Genomic DNA, 14,661 nt, shown 5'->3' with positions numbered 1-14,661 from the left:
TGTGTGTGTGTGTGTGTGTGTGTGTGTGTGTGTGTGTGTGTGTGTGTATGCGCGCGTGTGTATGTATTTTGCTAGACTTTCAGATCAAAGAGTTGATAGTGAAACAATGTTCATGCTGGCTCTTTCTTGATACTTTTCTACTTTTCTGTTTTGCTACAACTTCTGACCTAGTCCCTGTTTTACGCAGCTGAGTGTTTTTTTGGAAAAGAGATGTCATCTCGTTGATAAGAAACAGTGTGGCTGAATAAGCCAGCATGACACTGGGCTTTCACTCTCAATGCCTACAGAGAGACTACCTTGTGCTCATCCCTGTATCCGAGTTGGGAGAAAGCTCACGGGGCACTCGGTAATAGGCTGACACCAGCAGGCTCAGACTTCTCACGATTCTGTCCCTGACTTGCTGTGTGACCTGGGGCAAAAATCAATTACCTCCTCTGTGCCTTGGTTTTTCCATCTGTAACAAGACATGACAAACTTGACCTACTTGCCAGTGGGGTGGATGGTGAGGAAGAAGCAACACCAACAGATGCCCGAGCTTTCCAAATGCAAAGCTTCATGACACCATTAAGAGAGGCTTCTGAGAATGCTGCATGGATAAATACATACACAATCCTCCTCGCCCCCCCTCCCCCTCCCCCCCCACTGGGTGACAGTGTCTGTCTTCATTTTATTAGAGCGGATGAGCACAGTAACCTAAGCTGTAGGAACTCTATTCGGAAGGCAGTGAACTGGAACTTCCAGGCAGCAGTGGTGAAGACTTCTAGCAATTCAGTCTCTATTAAATGTTTTAAATTAAGAACAATGTCATAATGTAAAAGCCTGGCTTCCAAATTTTGTTTAAAAATGAGCTTATTTCTGAATGACAAAGGAGAATTCTCATTTGGCTCCTTTTAAAAACAAACAAATAAATAATGGGCTTCTTTCAATGGGAACCCGATGATTGGTTAGACTGGTAGAGAATGGTAGTCCTCTCTCTTCTAAGAGCTGCCTCATGGAAATTTGGCCCAGACTATGAGTATCTGTCTATTCTACCAAAATGAACCAGATGCAGAGCAGAAATTGGTGATCAGCTTAGATCATCACGGGTTGGGGTAAAGGCAAAATCAGGACTTTGGAGGTAAGGCTGTCCATCATAAATGAGCTGTGGTGTCCTGGGCCAAAGCAGATGGAATATTATTGCTCTGTTCTGGGTTACTGTTAGCAGAGGTATGGAAAATCATCACAGAATTATTGATTTAGAGTTGGACAGGGCATCAGAGACCATCTAGCCCAACCCTTCTTTTTAGAGATGAACAAACTGAAGCTCAGGGAAGAGAAATGACTTGCCCAAGGTCGTGCAAGGTCATAAGAAGCAGAGCCAGGATCCAAACCCAGTCCCTGTGACTTCCAATCCAGAACTCTTTCCACTGATCCAAGAAGTATTTAGGATTACAGAATCCTTGCTTTAGAGTTGGAAGGGCCCTTCAAGGTCACCTAGTTCCACCCTTTTCATTTTACAGATGAGGAAATGGAAACAGAGGTTGTGACCTTGAGAAGGTCACAAGGACAAGATAGTGAGTGGTTAGAGGACAAAAATCAAAGAGTTCCTGTCCTCAACTAGTTTGCAGTCTACTGGGAGAAACGGAATGAACAAATAATAAAAATAAACACAAAAAAAAAATTTCCCCTAACCTGTGATTTAAATTCCTGGTGAGCAAACTTCACTGACCAATGCAGAGATCATCAAACATGTTGTAGCTTTATAGTCTTGGGAAGATGCCTGGGGCACTGAGAGATTAAACAATCTGCCTAGGGTTATTTGGTGTTCATAAGAGGTAGTATTCAAACCTAAGTTCTTTTGGATTCTGAAGTTGGCTTCGTATTCGCTGTGCTATTTTGTCTCTCAAAGAGAAAATGTATACAAAGTAAATATAAGGTGGGTTTAGGGAGTAGAGAAGCCAGACTTGGCAAAAAGAAATACATTCACACTGTAGTAAAAAGAATTTTTCTGTAGTTTTAAAGAGAGTGTGGTATAGAGGAAAGAGAAGTCGATATGGAGTCAAGGATTTCAGGTTCAAATCTTGTCTCTGACACTTATCACCTGTGTGACCTTGGACAATTCGCTTAATGCCCTTGAGCTTTCATTTCTTCACCTGTGAAGTGAGGAGGCTGGACCAGGTAGCCCCCAGGTTCCTTCTCACCAGGGATGGGTGTTTTGGTAAATGTTTAACAACCATCTCTCCAGAAAAAAAAAAAGGATGCAGGACACATTTTAAAATTTAATCTGGGTTAACATTTTCTCTTATCATTTTCCTCAATCTAAACAATCATCAAAACAAGAAATCAAGCCCTGATTTGTAGTGTTTGCTGATTTCTAAGGTGTAAATGCTCACAATGAAAATTTAACAATCAGTTCTCAGGAGCTCTTTTGAGCCAGCTCCAACACACCACTGCTTCTATTGCAAAATCTATTAAGTCTGTGACCAATCTTTATTTGTTCTTGACACTAGTCACAATAATAGTAAGGACACTTGCTGACTTCTATAGAGTACATTAAGGTTTACAAAATGCTTTTCATACATTGTCTCGTTCCACCCTCTCAATGAGGTAGGTGTTGCCACCGATTAGCTGTGAGACTTTTGGTAAGTAAGTGGCTTCCTGAGAGGATGGAAGGCACAAAACACCTTATTTCTTTAAGCTACTGTATGTGGAAACTTTCCAAAGGGTTCAGTGTACTGTCTTTTCTGTGATTGATAGCAATGATCTCCATCTTTTTTGATCATGCACCCCTATCAATGATCTTTTTTATGGTATTCTTTTTTTATTTTTTATTTTATATCTATTTTCATGATCTTTTCCCCCTGGTGCATATGCTGGAGGTGAGGTAAGGGAGGGGAGTGGATTTTCCCAAAGGTAATTCCACAGCTGCTGCCGTAGGTGCCTGAGCTGCGGTCAGGTTATAATTGAGCTGAGGGGCTTATTCCAGGCTCAGAAGTTGGGGTTTGGAAGCTGGGGAGTAGGAGATTATTGGGCTCTGATGAGTGAAGATTAGGCCTGGCTGTATTGGAGATAAGCTCTCTGACTATCAATGGGAGGGTGGGATGGCAGCCCATTTTCCTCCTCTCTGACTGGCTGGTATCCCAGGAGGCCTGGCCTCTGCTTTGGAGAGGACTAAGTTATAGGATCACAGACATTTGACTAAAAATAACCTTAGCGATCCCCTAGCTCAGGCGTGGGGAACCTGTGACCTTAAGGAAAGGATTTGTTCTGTGAAGCTTAGACTCAGTTGAAAGGCTGCACCCAAGGACCTAGAAGGCCACATGTGACCTTGAGGCCGCAGGTGCCCCATCCCTGAAGCTCTACCTCCCACATTTTACAGAAAAGCAGTCAGTGACCCAGAAAGTAGCAGAGTCAGGATTTGCTAGAAATAAGAGCTCTAATTTCTAGCAAATGGAGGCTTAGCGAACATCCAGTTAGAGATATTCTATTATAGATGAGGTGACTCAGGCCAAGAGAGGCACTTTGCTCAAGTTCAGACAGGTAGCATGGGACAAAGGGGGAAAGCTGTGATTAGGAGTGAGGGAGACTGGAGGAGGGTGAGAAGAAGAACCCAGAGCAGCCCCCTCCCCTTCTTTACTCACCGCATAATTCTCCCTCGTCTTCGCCCTCAGAGCAGTCTCTCTGAAAGTTGCAAGCCTGGCCCAGGTGGATGGTTGTGCCATTCCAGCAGGTGAAGGAGCTCTTCAGGGCCATTTTGGAGATAGGTGGCATCCCTGGGAGGAGAGACACACACAAGCACACCAGTTTATGCTGCTTCAGACACAACTGTGCGCTGTGGAGGGGTTTCACAAGGCTGAACTTCTCAGGCTTGGTTACAGAGTCAGCTGGACCATTTGTACCCTATATAACAACTCATCTGCAATATAGCACTTTATATACATTATTATTTACATTATATACATATCTAGCCTTTAGCACAGTGCCTAGCATATAGCATGTAGCTTAATAAATATTTACTGATTATCTCCTAATAACCCTGTGAAGTGAATTTTGTTCAGTCATTTCAGTTGTGTCTGTCTCTTCAAGACCCTATTTGGAGTGTTGTTGTTGTTGTTGTTTTTTTCTTTTGCAAAAAAACTGGAGTGCTTGCCCTTTCCTTCTCCAGACCATTTTACAGATGAGGAAACTAAGGCAAACAGGATTAAGTAACTTGCGCAGGGTCACACAGTAAATGTTTGAGGCCAGACTTGAACTTAGGAAGATGGGTCTTCCTGACTCCAGGCCCAGTACTCTATCTACTGTACCATCCAGCTGCTTGTGAAGTTAAAAGAAGACATTATTATCTGTATTTTACAAATGAGGGAACTGAGGCCCCAGTCAGATGTATTGACTTGCCTAAAGTCACACAACTAGTTAGTGTCAGAGCTGAGAAAAGAACTATCTTCTGTTCAGAGCCTACCACAATGCCCAGATATGTAACTAGGGTGGGGCAGATGGGACTTTCCCCACGATACCAACATTTAGAGTGTGCTGATAGCACTTATAATCCATCATCAGATTAGAAACAACAGAGCTTAGCACCAATTTGGCAAGAAAAATTAGTTAAATAGGAAGATACAAGAAGGGTTGAGATGAGTTTTTCCTTTGTCCTTCCTGTTCCCTGTGCTGAATATGGTGGTCTTGTGCTGGTATCCTGTATCCATGAGCTTATGTCTCACCGATTATCAGGGTTGGGAGAGGGATGTGACAGTGTAGCCTGAAGAGTAGAGAGCTGCTTTTTTTTTTCTTTTTTCTTTAAATTCCCTGAGAGAATAACAGAGACACTTTGCATAAGACTGGCCGTAGGTGTGGAATGGGTTTAGGGCAGCCTTCCACTGGAGCTCCTGTAGCCCAATTCAATTGTCCTCTGGGTTTCCTCCCATCCCAGACACCCTCACAAATCTAAGACTGCAGAAGTAATAATTACAACTCAGCAGCATTTCCTTTGTATTTTCTTCTCCTTAACATATCCTAGGTATTTGTGCTTAGGATGAACAGGTGGATGGGCACATGTTTCTCTTAGCTATATGATGTGAGAAGCAGCAACCAGAACAGAAAATGTGATTTTGATGATAAGGGAGAAACCTTGTGTGTTTGTGTGTGTGTGTGTGTGTGTGTGTGTTTGTGTGTGCCATAGTCCCCAGAGCACAGAACTAGGTATGGTGGTTGGACATTTACATGGAGGCCTATTTAGGCTTGATGTCCAAAAAACAAAGCAAAACATAAACTTTCTAACCATTGGAGTGATCCAAAGATGGAATGAGCTGCACTGGGAACAATGTGTTTGGTACAGTGCCTGGCATGTTGTAGGCGCTTAATAAGTGCTTATTGGATTGGGTCATGGATCTCCCATTTGAAGCCCTTATGCAGAAGCTAGATAATCACTTGTCAGATATATTATAGTGGGGATTTCTTTTCAGAACTCAATGACTTTGGGCTTCTTTCCAACCCTAAGATTCTGATTCTGCAATTATAGAGTCTTTTTCTACCACTCATTTGAGGGTGTCCCACTTTCCTGATCAGAGCTCCCACCCTGCCTCCCCCAAATAAGAATATGCTTCATGCTGCTTGGGCTGGGCACAGTTAGCATTATGTGTTCAAACTCCTAGTTACAAAGGCTCTGTCTACCTCAGCCTCCCCACAGGCTAAGGCCTTGGCCATCACAGTACCTTCTCAGTCTGACCACAGCAGAGCCAACATCAGGAGCATGGAGGCAGGGACCAGAACCGGCCCTGCCAAACAGGATTCTGGGATCATTAGGAAGGTAGGGCAGGGTGGGAAGAGTGGGTTCATGCTCATTGAACCTACTGTTTCTCCCCTGCTAATGTCTGCAGTGTACCTCATGCCATCCTAGAACCCAGCTCTGCCCATCTGACATGGCTATTATGAGTAGCTGTAGTGCTGAGAGGTCTTAATTTTAAAGTACAGGAGGTCTGCAGAGAGATTTTTAGAGGGGGTGTGTCTTTAAACTTGAATGGGGAAAATTATATATTTTCATAAACCTTTAACTAAAATTTAGGGGCAGCTAGGTGGCGCAGTGGATTGCATACCAGAGTCAGGAGGATCTGAGTTCAAATGCGTATCAGACCAAACACTTGACACTTATTAGCTGTGCGACCCTAGGCAAATCACTTAACCCCAATTGCCTTGCAAAACAAAAACAAAAACAAAAACAAAAACAAAAAACTAAAATTTAGCATTTCTTTAAATTGTGAACTAAAAAACTTCTTCTAAGAAGGGGTCCATAGACTTCACCAGACTGCCAAAGGCATCTATGGCACTTCTGAGCTAGATCATCTCAAAGGGCCCTTCCAGCTCTAAAAGGCTGTGATTTTATTTCCTTCCTCACTGTGGGGATAATTGGCCTAGGTGAAATGGTGAAGCGGTGAAATCAGGGCCATCCAGTTAAATTGACCTCCACTGCCCCTCCATCTCTTATTCAATTCAGTTTAACTTTTGTTGTTTAGCTGTTTTTAGTCGTGTCTCTCTTCATGAAAGCTTTTTTGGGATTTTCTTGGCACAAAATGCTGGAGTGGGTTGCTGTTTGCTTCTTCAGCTCATTTTCTAGATGAGAAAAATGAGGCTTTAGTTAAGTGACTTGCCCAGGGTCACACAGATAGTAGGTATCTGAGGCCAGATTTTAACTCAGTGTTTCCTTACTCCAATCACGGTGCTCTATCTACTGTGCTGCTTAGCATTTATTAAGTGCCTATGATGTGCTGATCTCCACTGCTCCTTCATCTCTTATTCAGTTAACTAGCATTTATTAAGTGCTTCCTATGTGCCATGCACTATGACAGGTCCTGGAGATACCAAGCCAAAACTGAAACTGTTAAGGAGCTTACATTCTACTGGGGAAGCAGCAGGTATACAGATAATTACATGCAAATAAATACAGATAATTAAATGCAAAATACATACAAAGTACATTTGTTGTTGTTCATTTGTGTTTGACTCTTCCTGGTCCCATTGGGGTTTTCTTGGCAGAGATACTAAATGAGCTGGAATGGTTTGCCATTTCCTCCTCCAGCTCATTTTATAGATGAGGAACTGAGGCAAACAGGGTGAAGTGACTTGTCCAGGGTCACACAGCTAGTAATTGTCTGAGGCCAGACTTGAACTCAGGAAGATGAGTCTCCCTGATTCTAAGACCAGTGCTCAATCCACCGTACCACCTAGCTGCCCCACAAAGTAAATACTAAGTATTTACTAACAACTGAGAGAATAAGTTAGTAAAAGCCTCTTAGAAGTGGTGCTTGAGCTAAGCCTTGAAGGGATCCAGGGACTTGAAGAGGCAGAGTTGAGGAGGGACTGGGAAGAGATAGCCAGTGAAAATACAGAGAGCAGGGAGATAGAGGGTTCTATATGGGGAATGTTAAATGGGATGGTTTAGCTGGAAGGTCAAGGGCTTGAGGCTTAGTCAGGTGAAAGCAGTCTAGACAGGTTGGAACTCACTCATGAAGGGCTCAGTGTCATACATAGTTTGTAGTTCATCCTGGATGTAAGAGGGAGCCATTGAAGCTTCTTGAGTGAGTTAGTAAGGCTTTGTGCTTCTGGAATATCAGTTTGGCAGTTATGGGAAGGATGAGTTAGAGGGGGCAGAAATGAGGCAGGAAGACTTATTAGGAAGATAATGGAGCAAGTCTGATCTAGAGTTGGTGAGGGTGTGAACTAGGGTGGTGGCCTGGTGAGTAGACAGATGGGGACCATGCATGACAGGTGTTATGGAGGTAGAATAGACCAGACTTAGTGACTGATTGGATATGAGGGGTCTTGAGGAAGTAGGTAGGAAGACTTGACTCTTCTTCATTCTTGCTTCTCCCACCTCTCAGGGTCCCAGGGCTACAGTGAAACCCATTCCCCTTAGCTCTCCTCCAGCCACCTGATGCCTTTGCCAATCCTGTCATATCTCTTTGAGTAGGGCATAAACACAATAACCCTCCTATTGGTGATGAATTCCTGGGTAATTAATAATCAGTTTATTAGTTATGCTAGCCAGCAATCAATACATTGATGGTTAGTGGTTTCTCGCCATAGCCGAAGATTCCAAGGGAGACCCTGAAACATCTTAAATATCTTCTGAAAGGGAATTCCCCTGACAAGGGAAAATCAACCTTGATTGGTGGACATTTAATGAGGAGGTGGGCTAAAAGTGTTCAGCTCCTCCTACTGAGAACTGGTTTGATCATGAGACTCAGTCACCTCCAGCAATCTGGGCAGAGGGAAGCCATCTCCAATGGAAGGAACCAAGGAAGGGATTTCTTCTCTCAGGGTAAGGGCTCACCCAGACTGGATTTTATTTATACTTTAAACAGAAATTAGGTCTCCTGGTTGGATGGGGTCCTGCCAAAGTTGGGTGGAGTCCTGACCCTACAAAACTGTTAAACATGTGCCTTGATGACTAGGAGCAGTCCCATCAATCTGCTATGCCTTTCAGAGACTGACTGACCTTAACTGGAGTTGGACCTTTACAGAAAAATTGAAGGAAAAAAGGTGGATCACAGTGAATAATTAGATACTAATATACTAGTATAATAATAATTCTCTCACTCTTTTAGCACCCTCTATGGAATCAGAATGTCTATTTTTCCATAAGCTGTTTCACTGAGAGATGCTGCTCAGATGCTGATCACCAGACCAGACACTGATGAGCTTCTGACAGTCCTCCCTGTGAGAGCTTACATGGACCTCTAGGAATGAAATGAACAGGAAAGAAAGGCAGAAAATGAGGTGTGGTAGGTAGAGAGCTGCACTTGGAGTCTGGAAGACCAAGATTCAAATTTTCCCCTTAAACATATCTTAGCTGTGTGACCTTGGGCAAGTCATTTAACCACTCTTGGGACTTGGTATCCTCAGTGGTAAAATGTAGGGTTTCTTCCAGCTCTAAGGGTATGATCCTATAATTAATTCTCCAAACAGTTATGAAGCATGTATCATTTGCCATGAGCCGTGCTAGGTATTGGACATACAAATCTAGAAAGGTCTGCCTTCGAGGGACTCATGGTTTGGTCAGGAAATGAAGCATGTACACAAATTACTGCAACTACTATAAAAACAAAACCTCACACAAAAGCAAAAACGAAAATGAAAAGAACTCTACAAATACAGTATATGAGGGAATTGCATAATATTGTGCAATTCCTGTTAAGACATTTTCTTAGAGAAAAACGCCCGGGGCCAAAGTTAGCAAGGAAGTATCAAAGAGACCCATTGCTTACTTGTTCAGGGTCTGCTTTGAGTCTTCTACATAAATTTTAATTATGTGCTTTGATTCTCTACTTGTTGGTGATGTCACCTGGGAAGCTTGACAATGACATTTTCTTCCTGGCTGAGCAACTGGTGCCATTGGGTTCAGAGGGAGCTACCATCCCCAGCCCTTGGGCTGGAGCTGATATCGTTAATTCTGCGTGTGAGAGTTGACAGCGTTTCACCTGGGCCATAGCAGCCTCTAGTCTGGGAAGCAAGACAATAGCCATGGCTGGCCAAGTGATAGATGCCTGCAATTATATACAGGGCCCTGGGCAAGATGTTGGAGACATAAAGATGAAAAAAAAATATAGTTCCTGCCTTCAAGGAGTTTATATTTCAATAGAGGGAAACATCATACACATTAGTTTAAGACAAAGTAGAATGTGACAGGACAGAAGGGAGATTCAAATAGCGTGGTAGGAAAATGTGAAGTGAAAGAAACAGTTCATTTTAGCTGGAGGATCCTGCAAGGTTTCAGGAAAGACACAGATAGTACCTGAGCTGAGCCTGAAATGAGGCAGTGGGGTACAGGGGAAAGATGAGGGCTCTGGAGTCAAGGGAGCTGGGTCAAAATCTGCCCTCTGGCACATTATTGGTGTGACTTCCCTGATTTTCAGTCTCTCATCAGAGAAATTTAAAAAGAAAAAAAAGCTGTTGTTTGGTCATTTTTTGGTTATGTCCAACTTTTCATGACCCCATTTGGGGTTTTCTTTAGCAGAGATACTGGAGTGGTTTGTCATTTCCATCTGCAGCTCATTTTTCAGATGAGGAAACTGAGGCAAACAGGGTTAAGTGACTCACCCAAGGTCACATAGCTAGTACATATCTGAGGCTGAACTCGAACTCGGGAAGGTGAGGCTTCCTGACTCCAGGCCTGGCTCTCTAATCACTGCACCACCTAGCTGTTTCCAGCTTTATGTAGAGCTTTAGTTCTGGAGTAAGAGGTTCTGAGTACTGTCTCTGTGGCTTTCTACCTCTGTGAACTTGGCCAAGTTGCTTCCTGGGTTTCATTTTTCTCATCTGTAAAATGACAGATAGAGGGGAGAAACAAGCATTTATTAAGTCCGTACTATGTGCTAGGCACTTGTGCTTAGTGTTTTACAGCTATCTCACTTGATCTTCAGAACAACCTGGGGAAGTAGGTGCTATTGTTCTCCCCATTTTACAGATGAGAAAACTGAGAGAGGCAGAAGTAAGGTGACTTGCCCAAGGTCACAGAGCTAGTAAGCGTCTGAGGCTGGATTTGAACTCAAGTCCTCTGATCCCAGGTCCAGCTCTCTGTAAATTGTATGCACGTGCAGGCAAACACATACACATTTATATGTATATGTATATATGTAAGTATATGGATCTATCTATCTATCTACCTTAGGCATATATACTATGTAGTATATATGGTATACATATATGTATGCATGTGCACATGCATGCACATATGTATATGGAATATATTATATATATGTACTATGCATGTGTATTTATAACTATACACGTATGTAATTATTTCATATATTGAAATATGGGGCAGTTGGGTGGTGTAGTGGATAGAGGGCTAGACCTGGAGTTAGGAAGACTCATCTTCATGAGTTCAAATTCAGCCTCAAACACTCACTAGCTGTGTAACCCTGGACAAGTCACTTAACCCTGTTTGCCTCAGTTTCCTCATCTATAAAATGAGCTGGAGGAGGAAATAGCAAACACTCCAGAATCTTTGCCAAGAAAACCCCAAATGGGGTCATGAAGCATCGGACATGCCTGAAAAATGACTGAACAACAAAGTGTGTGTGTGTGTGTGTGTGTGTGTGTGTGTGTATGAAATTGTATCAGGAAGAAAAGAGGGCTAAAAACCTGGAGACTTGGGAAAGGCCTGATGTGGAGGTGAAAGGAGCTGTGATGAACCCATGCCAGCCCCTTCTGCTCCACAAACCTTCCTCTGTCCAGCAGTGACCACAGACCTGGATGAAGGCCCTTGCTGGTGGCAGGAGGCACATCCAGGGCAGTTGAGTCTCCCCTTCTTCCAACCCACTGACATAAAGGGAAGAATTGAAGAGTGGGGAAGGAAGGGCTTCCTTCTCTAAGTGTTCCGGGTTCTCTCTGGTGCTGTAGCATCAGGTTCCAGAGTTACTCCTGCTTTCTTGCCTTAAATCAATTCACCAAGTATATAGTCAGCATCTCCTATGCAATAGGCACTCTGTTAGTTATTGGGGTCACAAAGTCAAAGATAAATACATCCTTGCCCTCGAGAAGCTTATATTTTATTGGGCATGAGTGGGGAGCAATATAGATATAGATGTAGATGATGATTGCTAAGATTCTTAAGTGCTTCCTACATACCAGGCACTGTGCTGAGTGCTTTACAATTTTTATTTCATTTAATCCTCACAACAACCCTCAGAGGTAGGTACTAATATTATCATCATCTCCATTTTACAGATGAAGAAACTGAGGCAAACAATAGTCAAATGACTTACCCAGGTTCACAGAGCTAGTAAGTGTCTGAGGCTAGATTTGAACTCAGGTCTTCCTGACTCCAGTCCTAGTGCTCTATCCATTGTACCACCTAAATGCAAAGTAATTTAGGGTGGACTGCACTAACAAATAAGGGCATCAGCAAAGACCTGTTGTGTGAAGTGGCATTTGACTGAGCTTTGAAGGGAACTAGAAGTTTTTTTTTTCTCTTCTTTTCTTCTTCTTCTTCTTCTTCTTCTTCTTCTTCTTTTTTTTTTGGTTTAGGCAATGGGGTTAAGTGACTTGCCCAGGGTCACATAGCTAGTGAGTGTTATGTGTCTGAGGCCAGATTTGAACTCAGGTCCTCCTGAATCCAGGGTTGGTGCTCTATGCACTACGCCACCTAGCTGCCCCCGGGAACTAGAAGTTTTAAGGTACAGAAGTGAGAAGGTACAGTATTCCGGGTGTGGGGGACAACCCATACAGGCATGGAGGTGGGAGATGAGATGTCTTATATGAGGACCAGAAAGTGGGCCAGATCAAGTGGAGAGTAGAGCACATAAGAGGAAGAATTTTTCTCTTTTTCCCCCTTAAATTAGAGCCTGCCTCAGAAAGGGATCATTGTGATTCTCGGTGACTCTTCCCTCCTCCCAGGCATTGATGAATCGCATCGCAGGTGCCCTGTGTTCCCCCTGTTCTTACTCCTGGGAGCTTGTGGTTAGGGCCAATTTCATTAGATGACTGCCCAGTACTCTGATCTTTACTGCTGGTCCAGGCTCAGAACTAATGAGGCATGGCAAAAACAACCACTCTGTCTTCTCAAGTTTTTTTTTTTTTTATGGGTCTTATAAATTTCAGGGAGGAAAGTCCCCCTAGTGAATTGTTTTAATAAAGGAAGTTGAAATTCCCATATAGGGACCACTTTGTTATGAAACCTTGCTCTGGCTCATGGCGCAGCCCCGCTAGTTGCTGGTGGACTGGCCCAGGGTCCAGGACAAGACTGGGCAAAGCAGAGATCACGGGGTGAGGGGGTGAAGAAAGACATTTTGGCTGGAGAAGACAAGCCCAGACACCGGGTGGCTGCAACCCTAGTCTAGGAAGGGTTGGAGAGGACGATGGAAGATGATGATGATGGAGGGTGAGGGAGGACGGGGAGGAGGATGACTACCAACATTTATCTAAGAATGGCAAAGTATTATTTTGTACCATCTCTCATTTGAGCGTCCCAGCAGCCCTGAGAGCTGCAGTAAGTGCTATAGGAGTCACTATCCCATTACTTGGCAGAGCAAAGGCTCAGGGTGGCTTACTTGAATAAGAGAATGACCTACGATTTTGGCAGCATGGCAGAACTCCCAGTATGGAAACTTCCTCCACTTGTGTAGATTGCAACCAACCTATAACTTAGTAGATAACTCCTAGGCAGGTGTCTAAGCCATTTGCCTAGGGTTAAATAGCTAGTGAAGTATAACATGGGGATTTGAACCCAGGACCTCCTGACTCCATGTCCAACACTCTATCTCCTAGACCACATCTGCCTTGAATGAGAGAGGTTTGCACTAGAAAACATCAACCAGTCCCTCCTTCACTCCCTAGCTCCTTGATGGTTCTGAAAGAAGAGAGACATCATGAGAGCTCACATTTCTCTAGTGTTTTGTTATACAAAGCTTAAAAAAGAGATAAAAGTCAGGTGTGGCAAGTATTGTTATCCCCATATTACAGATGAGGAAACTGAGGCTGGAAGTGCCTTGCCCACAGGTGCCTAACTGGAAAGTGATAGAATCAATACTACAACAACAACAACAACAACAACAAAAAACAAACCCTCAAAAAACAACAAATGTCAAGTGACAACGCAGGAATTTGTTCCTGGCAGATTTTAGCAGCAGAATTCAAAACTGGTGCTTCTGGTTCTAAGTTCACAACTTGACACCTTTCTCCTTGGGCACTGGTCCCATGGTTTTGTTGACTGAGAGCCAGTGGACGCTGGGACTTAACCAAAGGGGTTAGCTGGGCTGGGAGGGTCTGACTGAAATAGCAAGGAGAGAAGCAAGGAAGAAGGGGTAGGGGGGCCGCAAAGAGCTCTAAGCCAAGGGCCCGTTTATTGATTCATTGACATGGGTACTGGGATCTGAAGCCCTTTCAGAAGAGAGTCCAGGGGTGCCAGGAGATGCTTGTGAACATGTTGCACCCATGGACAGTGGTTTCCACACTCAGACTTTGGATCAAAGGATCACAGTCCAAGGTGGACGGGACCCAAGAGGCCATCTTGTCCAATCCTCTCATTTTACAGATGTGGAAACTGAGATGAACTAACTTGTTCAAAGTCATGCAGGTAATAAACATCAGAGAATGAGTTGAAATTCAGGTCTTTTGAGTGCAGAGTACAGGGTGATTGCTGCTGCTGAGGGAATCCTGCTATAGGCAGGGGCTGGCCTAGATAGTCTCTGATTATAGGGCATACTCCTTAGCCACCATAATGACAATTGGTCCTTGGAAATTCCTTGTTAGCAAAGTCCTCATATATGAGGAGTCTACTTAGGATCCCATGTTTAGAGTTGGAGGGACCTTGGAGCCCATCTCTAAGGGTCCAACTGTCTCATTTTATAGCTAAGGCAACTGAGGCTCAGAGAGATTGGGGGCCCATGGTTGTGCATCTAGTTAATGTCACAGGCAAGGTTAGAACCTAGGGCCTTCTGACTTCGAGAAGTACAGCCTTCTATCCATTACATCATTTTTGTGGTTCAATCATTTTTTTTCAGCTGTGTCTGACCATTCATTTTGGGTTTTCTTGGCAACAATGCTGGAGTGGTTTTGCCATTTCCTTCTCCAGCTCATTTTACAGATGAGGAACTGAGGCAGACAGGGTTAAGTGACTTTCCCAAGATCACACAGCCAGTAAGTATCTGAGGCCAGATTTGAACTCACTAAGAGTGACTCCAGGCTCCA

General features: G+C 43.6%; 1 protein-coding gene across 1 annotated transcript in view; it reads right to left on the bottom strand.

Moving 5' to 3' along the window:
• ALK (ALK receptor tyrosine kinase) overlaps positions 1 to 14,661 on the bottom strand; it is a 970,895-nt gene that overhangs the window by 131,464 nt on the left and 824,770 nt on the right. Inside the window, exon 6 of the mRNA XM_027850364.1 lies at positions 3,621 to 3,752. Within this exon, the coding sequence (XP_027706165.1) occupies positions 3,621 to 3,752 (132 nt within the window). The remainder of the gene's footprint in view (positions 1 to 3,620; positions 3,753 to 14,661) is intronic.

This window comes from Vombatus ursinus, unplaced genomic scaffold (genome assembly GCF_900497805.2).
Source record: "Vombatus ursinus unplaced genomic scaffold, bare-nosed wombat genome assembly UNPS02009062.1, whole genome shotgun sequence".
Classification (NCBI taxonomy): Eukaryota; Metazoa; Chordata; class Mammalia; order Diprotodontia; family Vombatidae; genus Vombatus; species Vombatus ursinus.
Note: the sequence above shows the minus strand (reverse complement) of the source record. Positions and strands in the feature narration are given on the sequence as shown.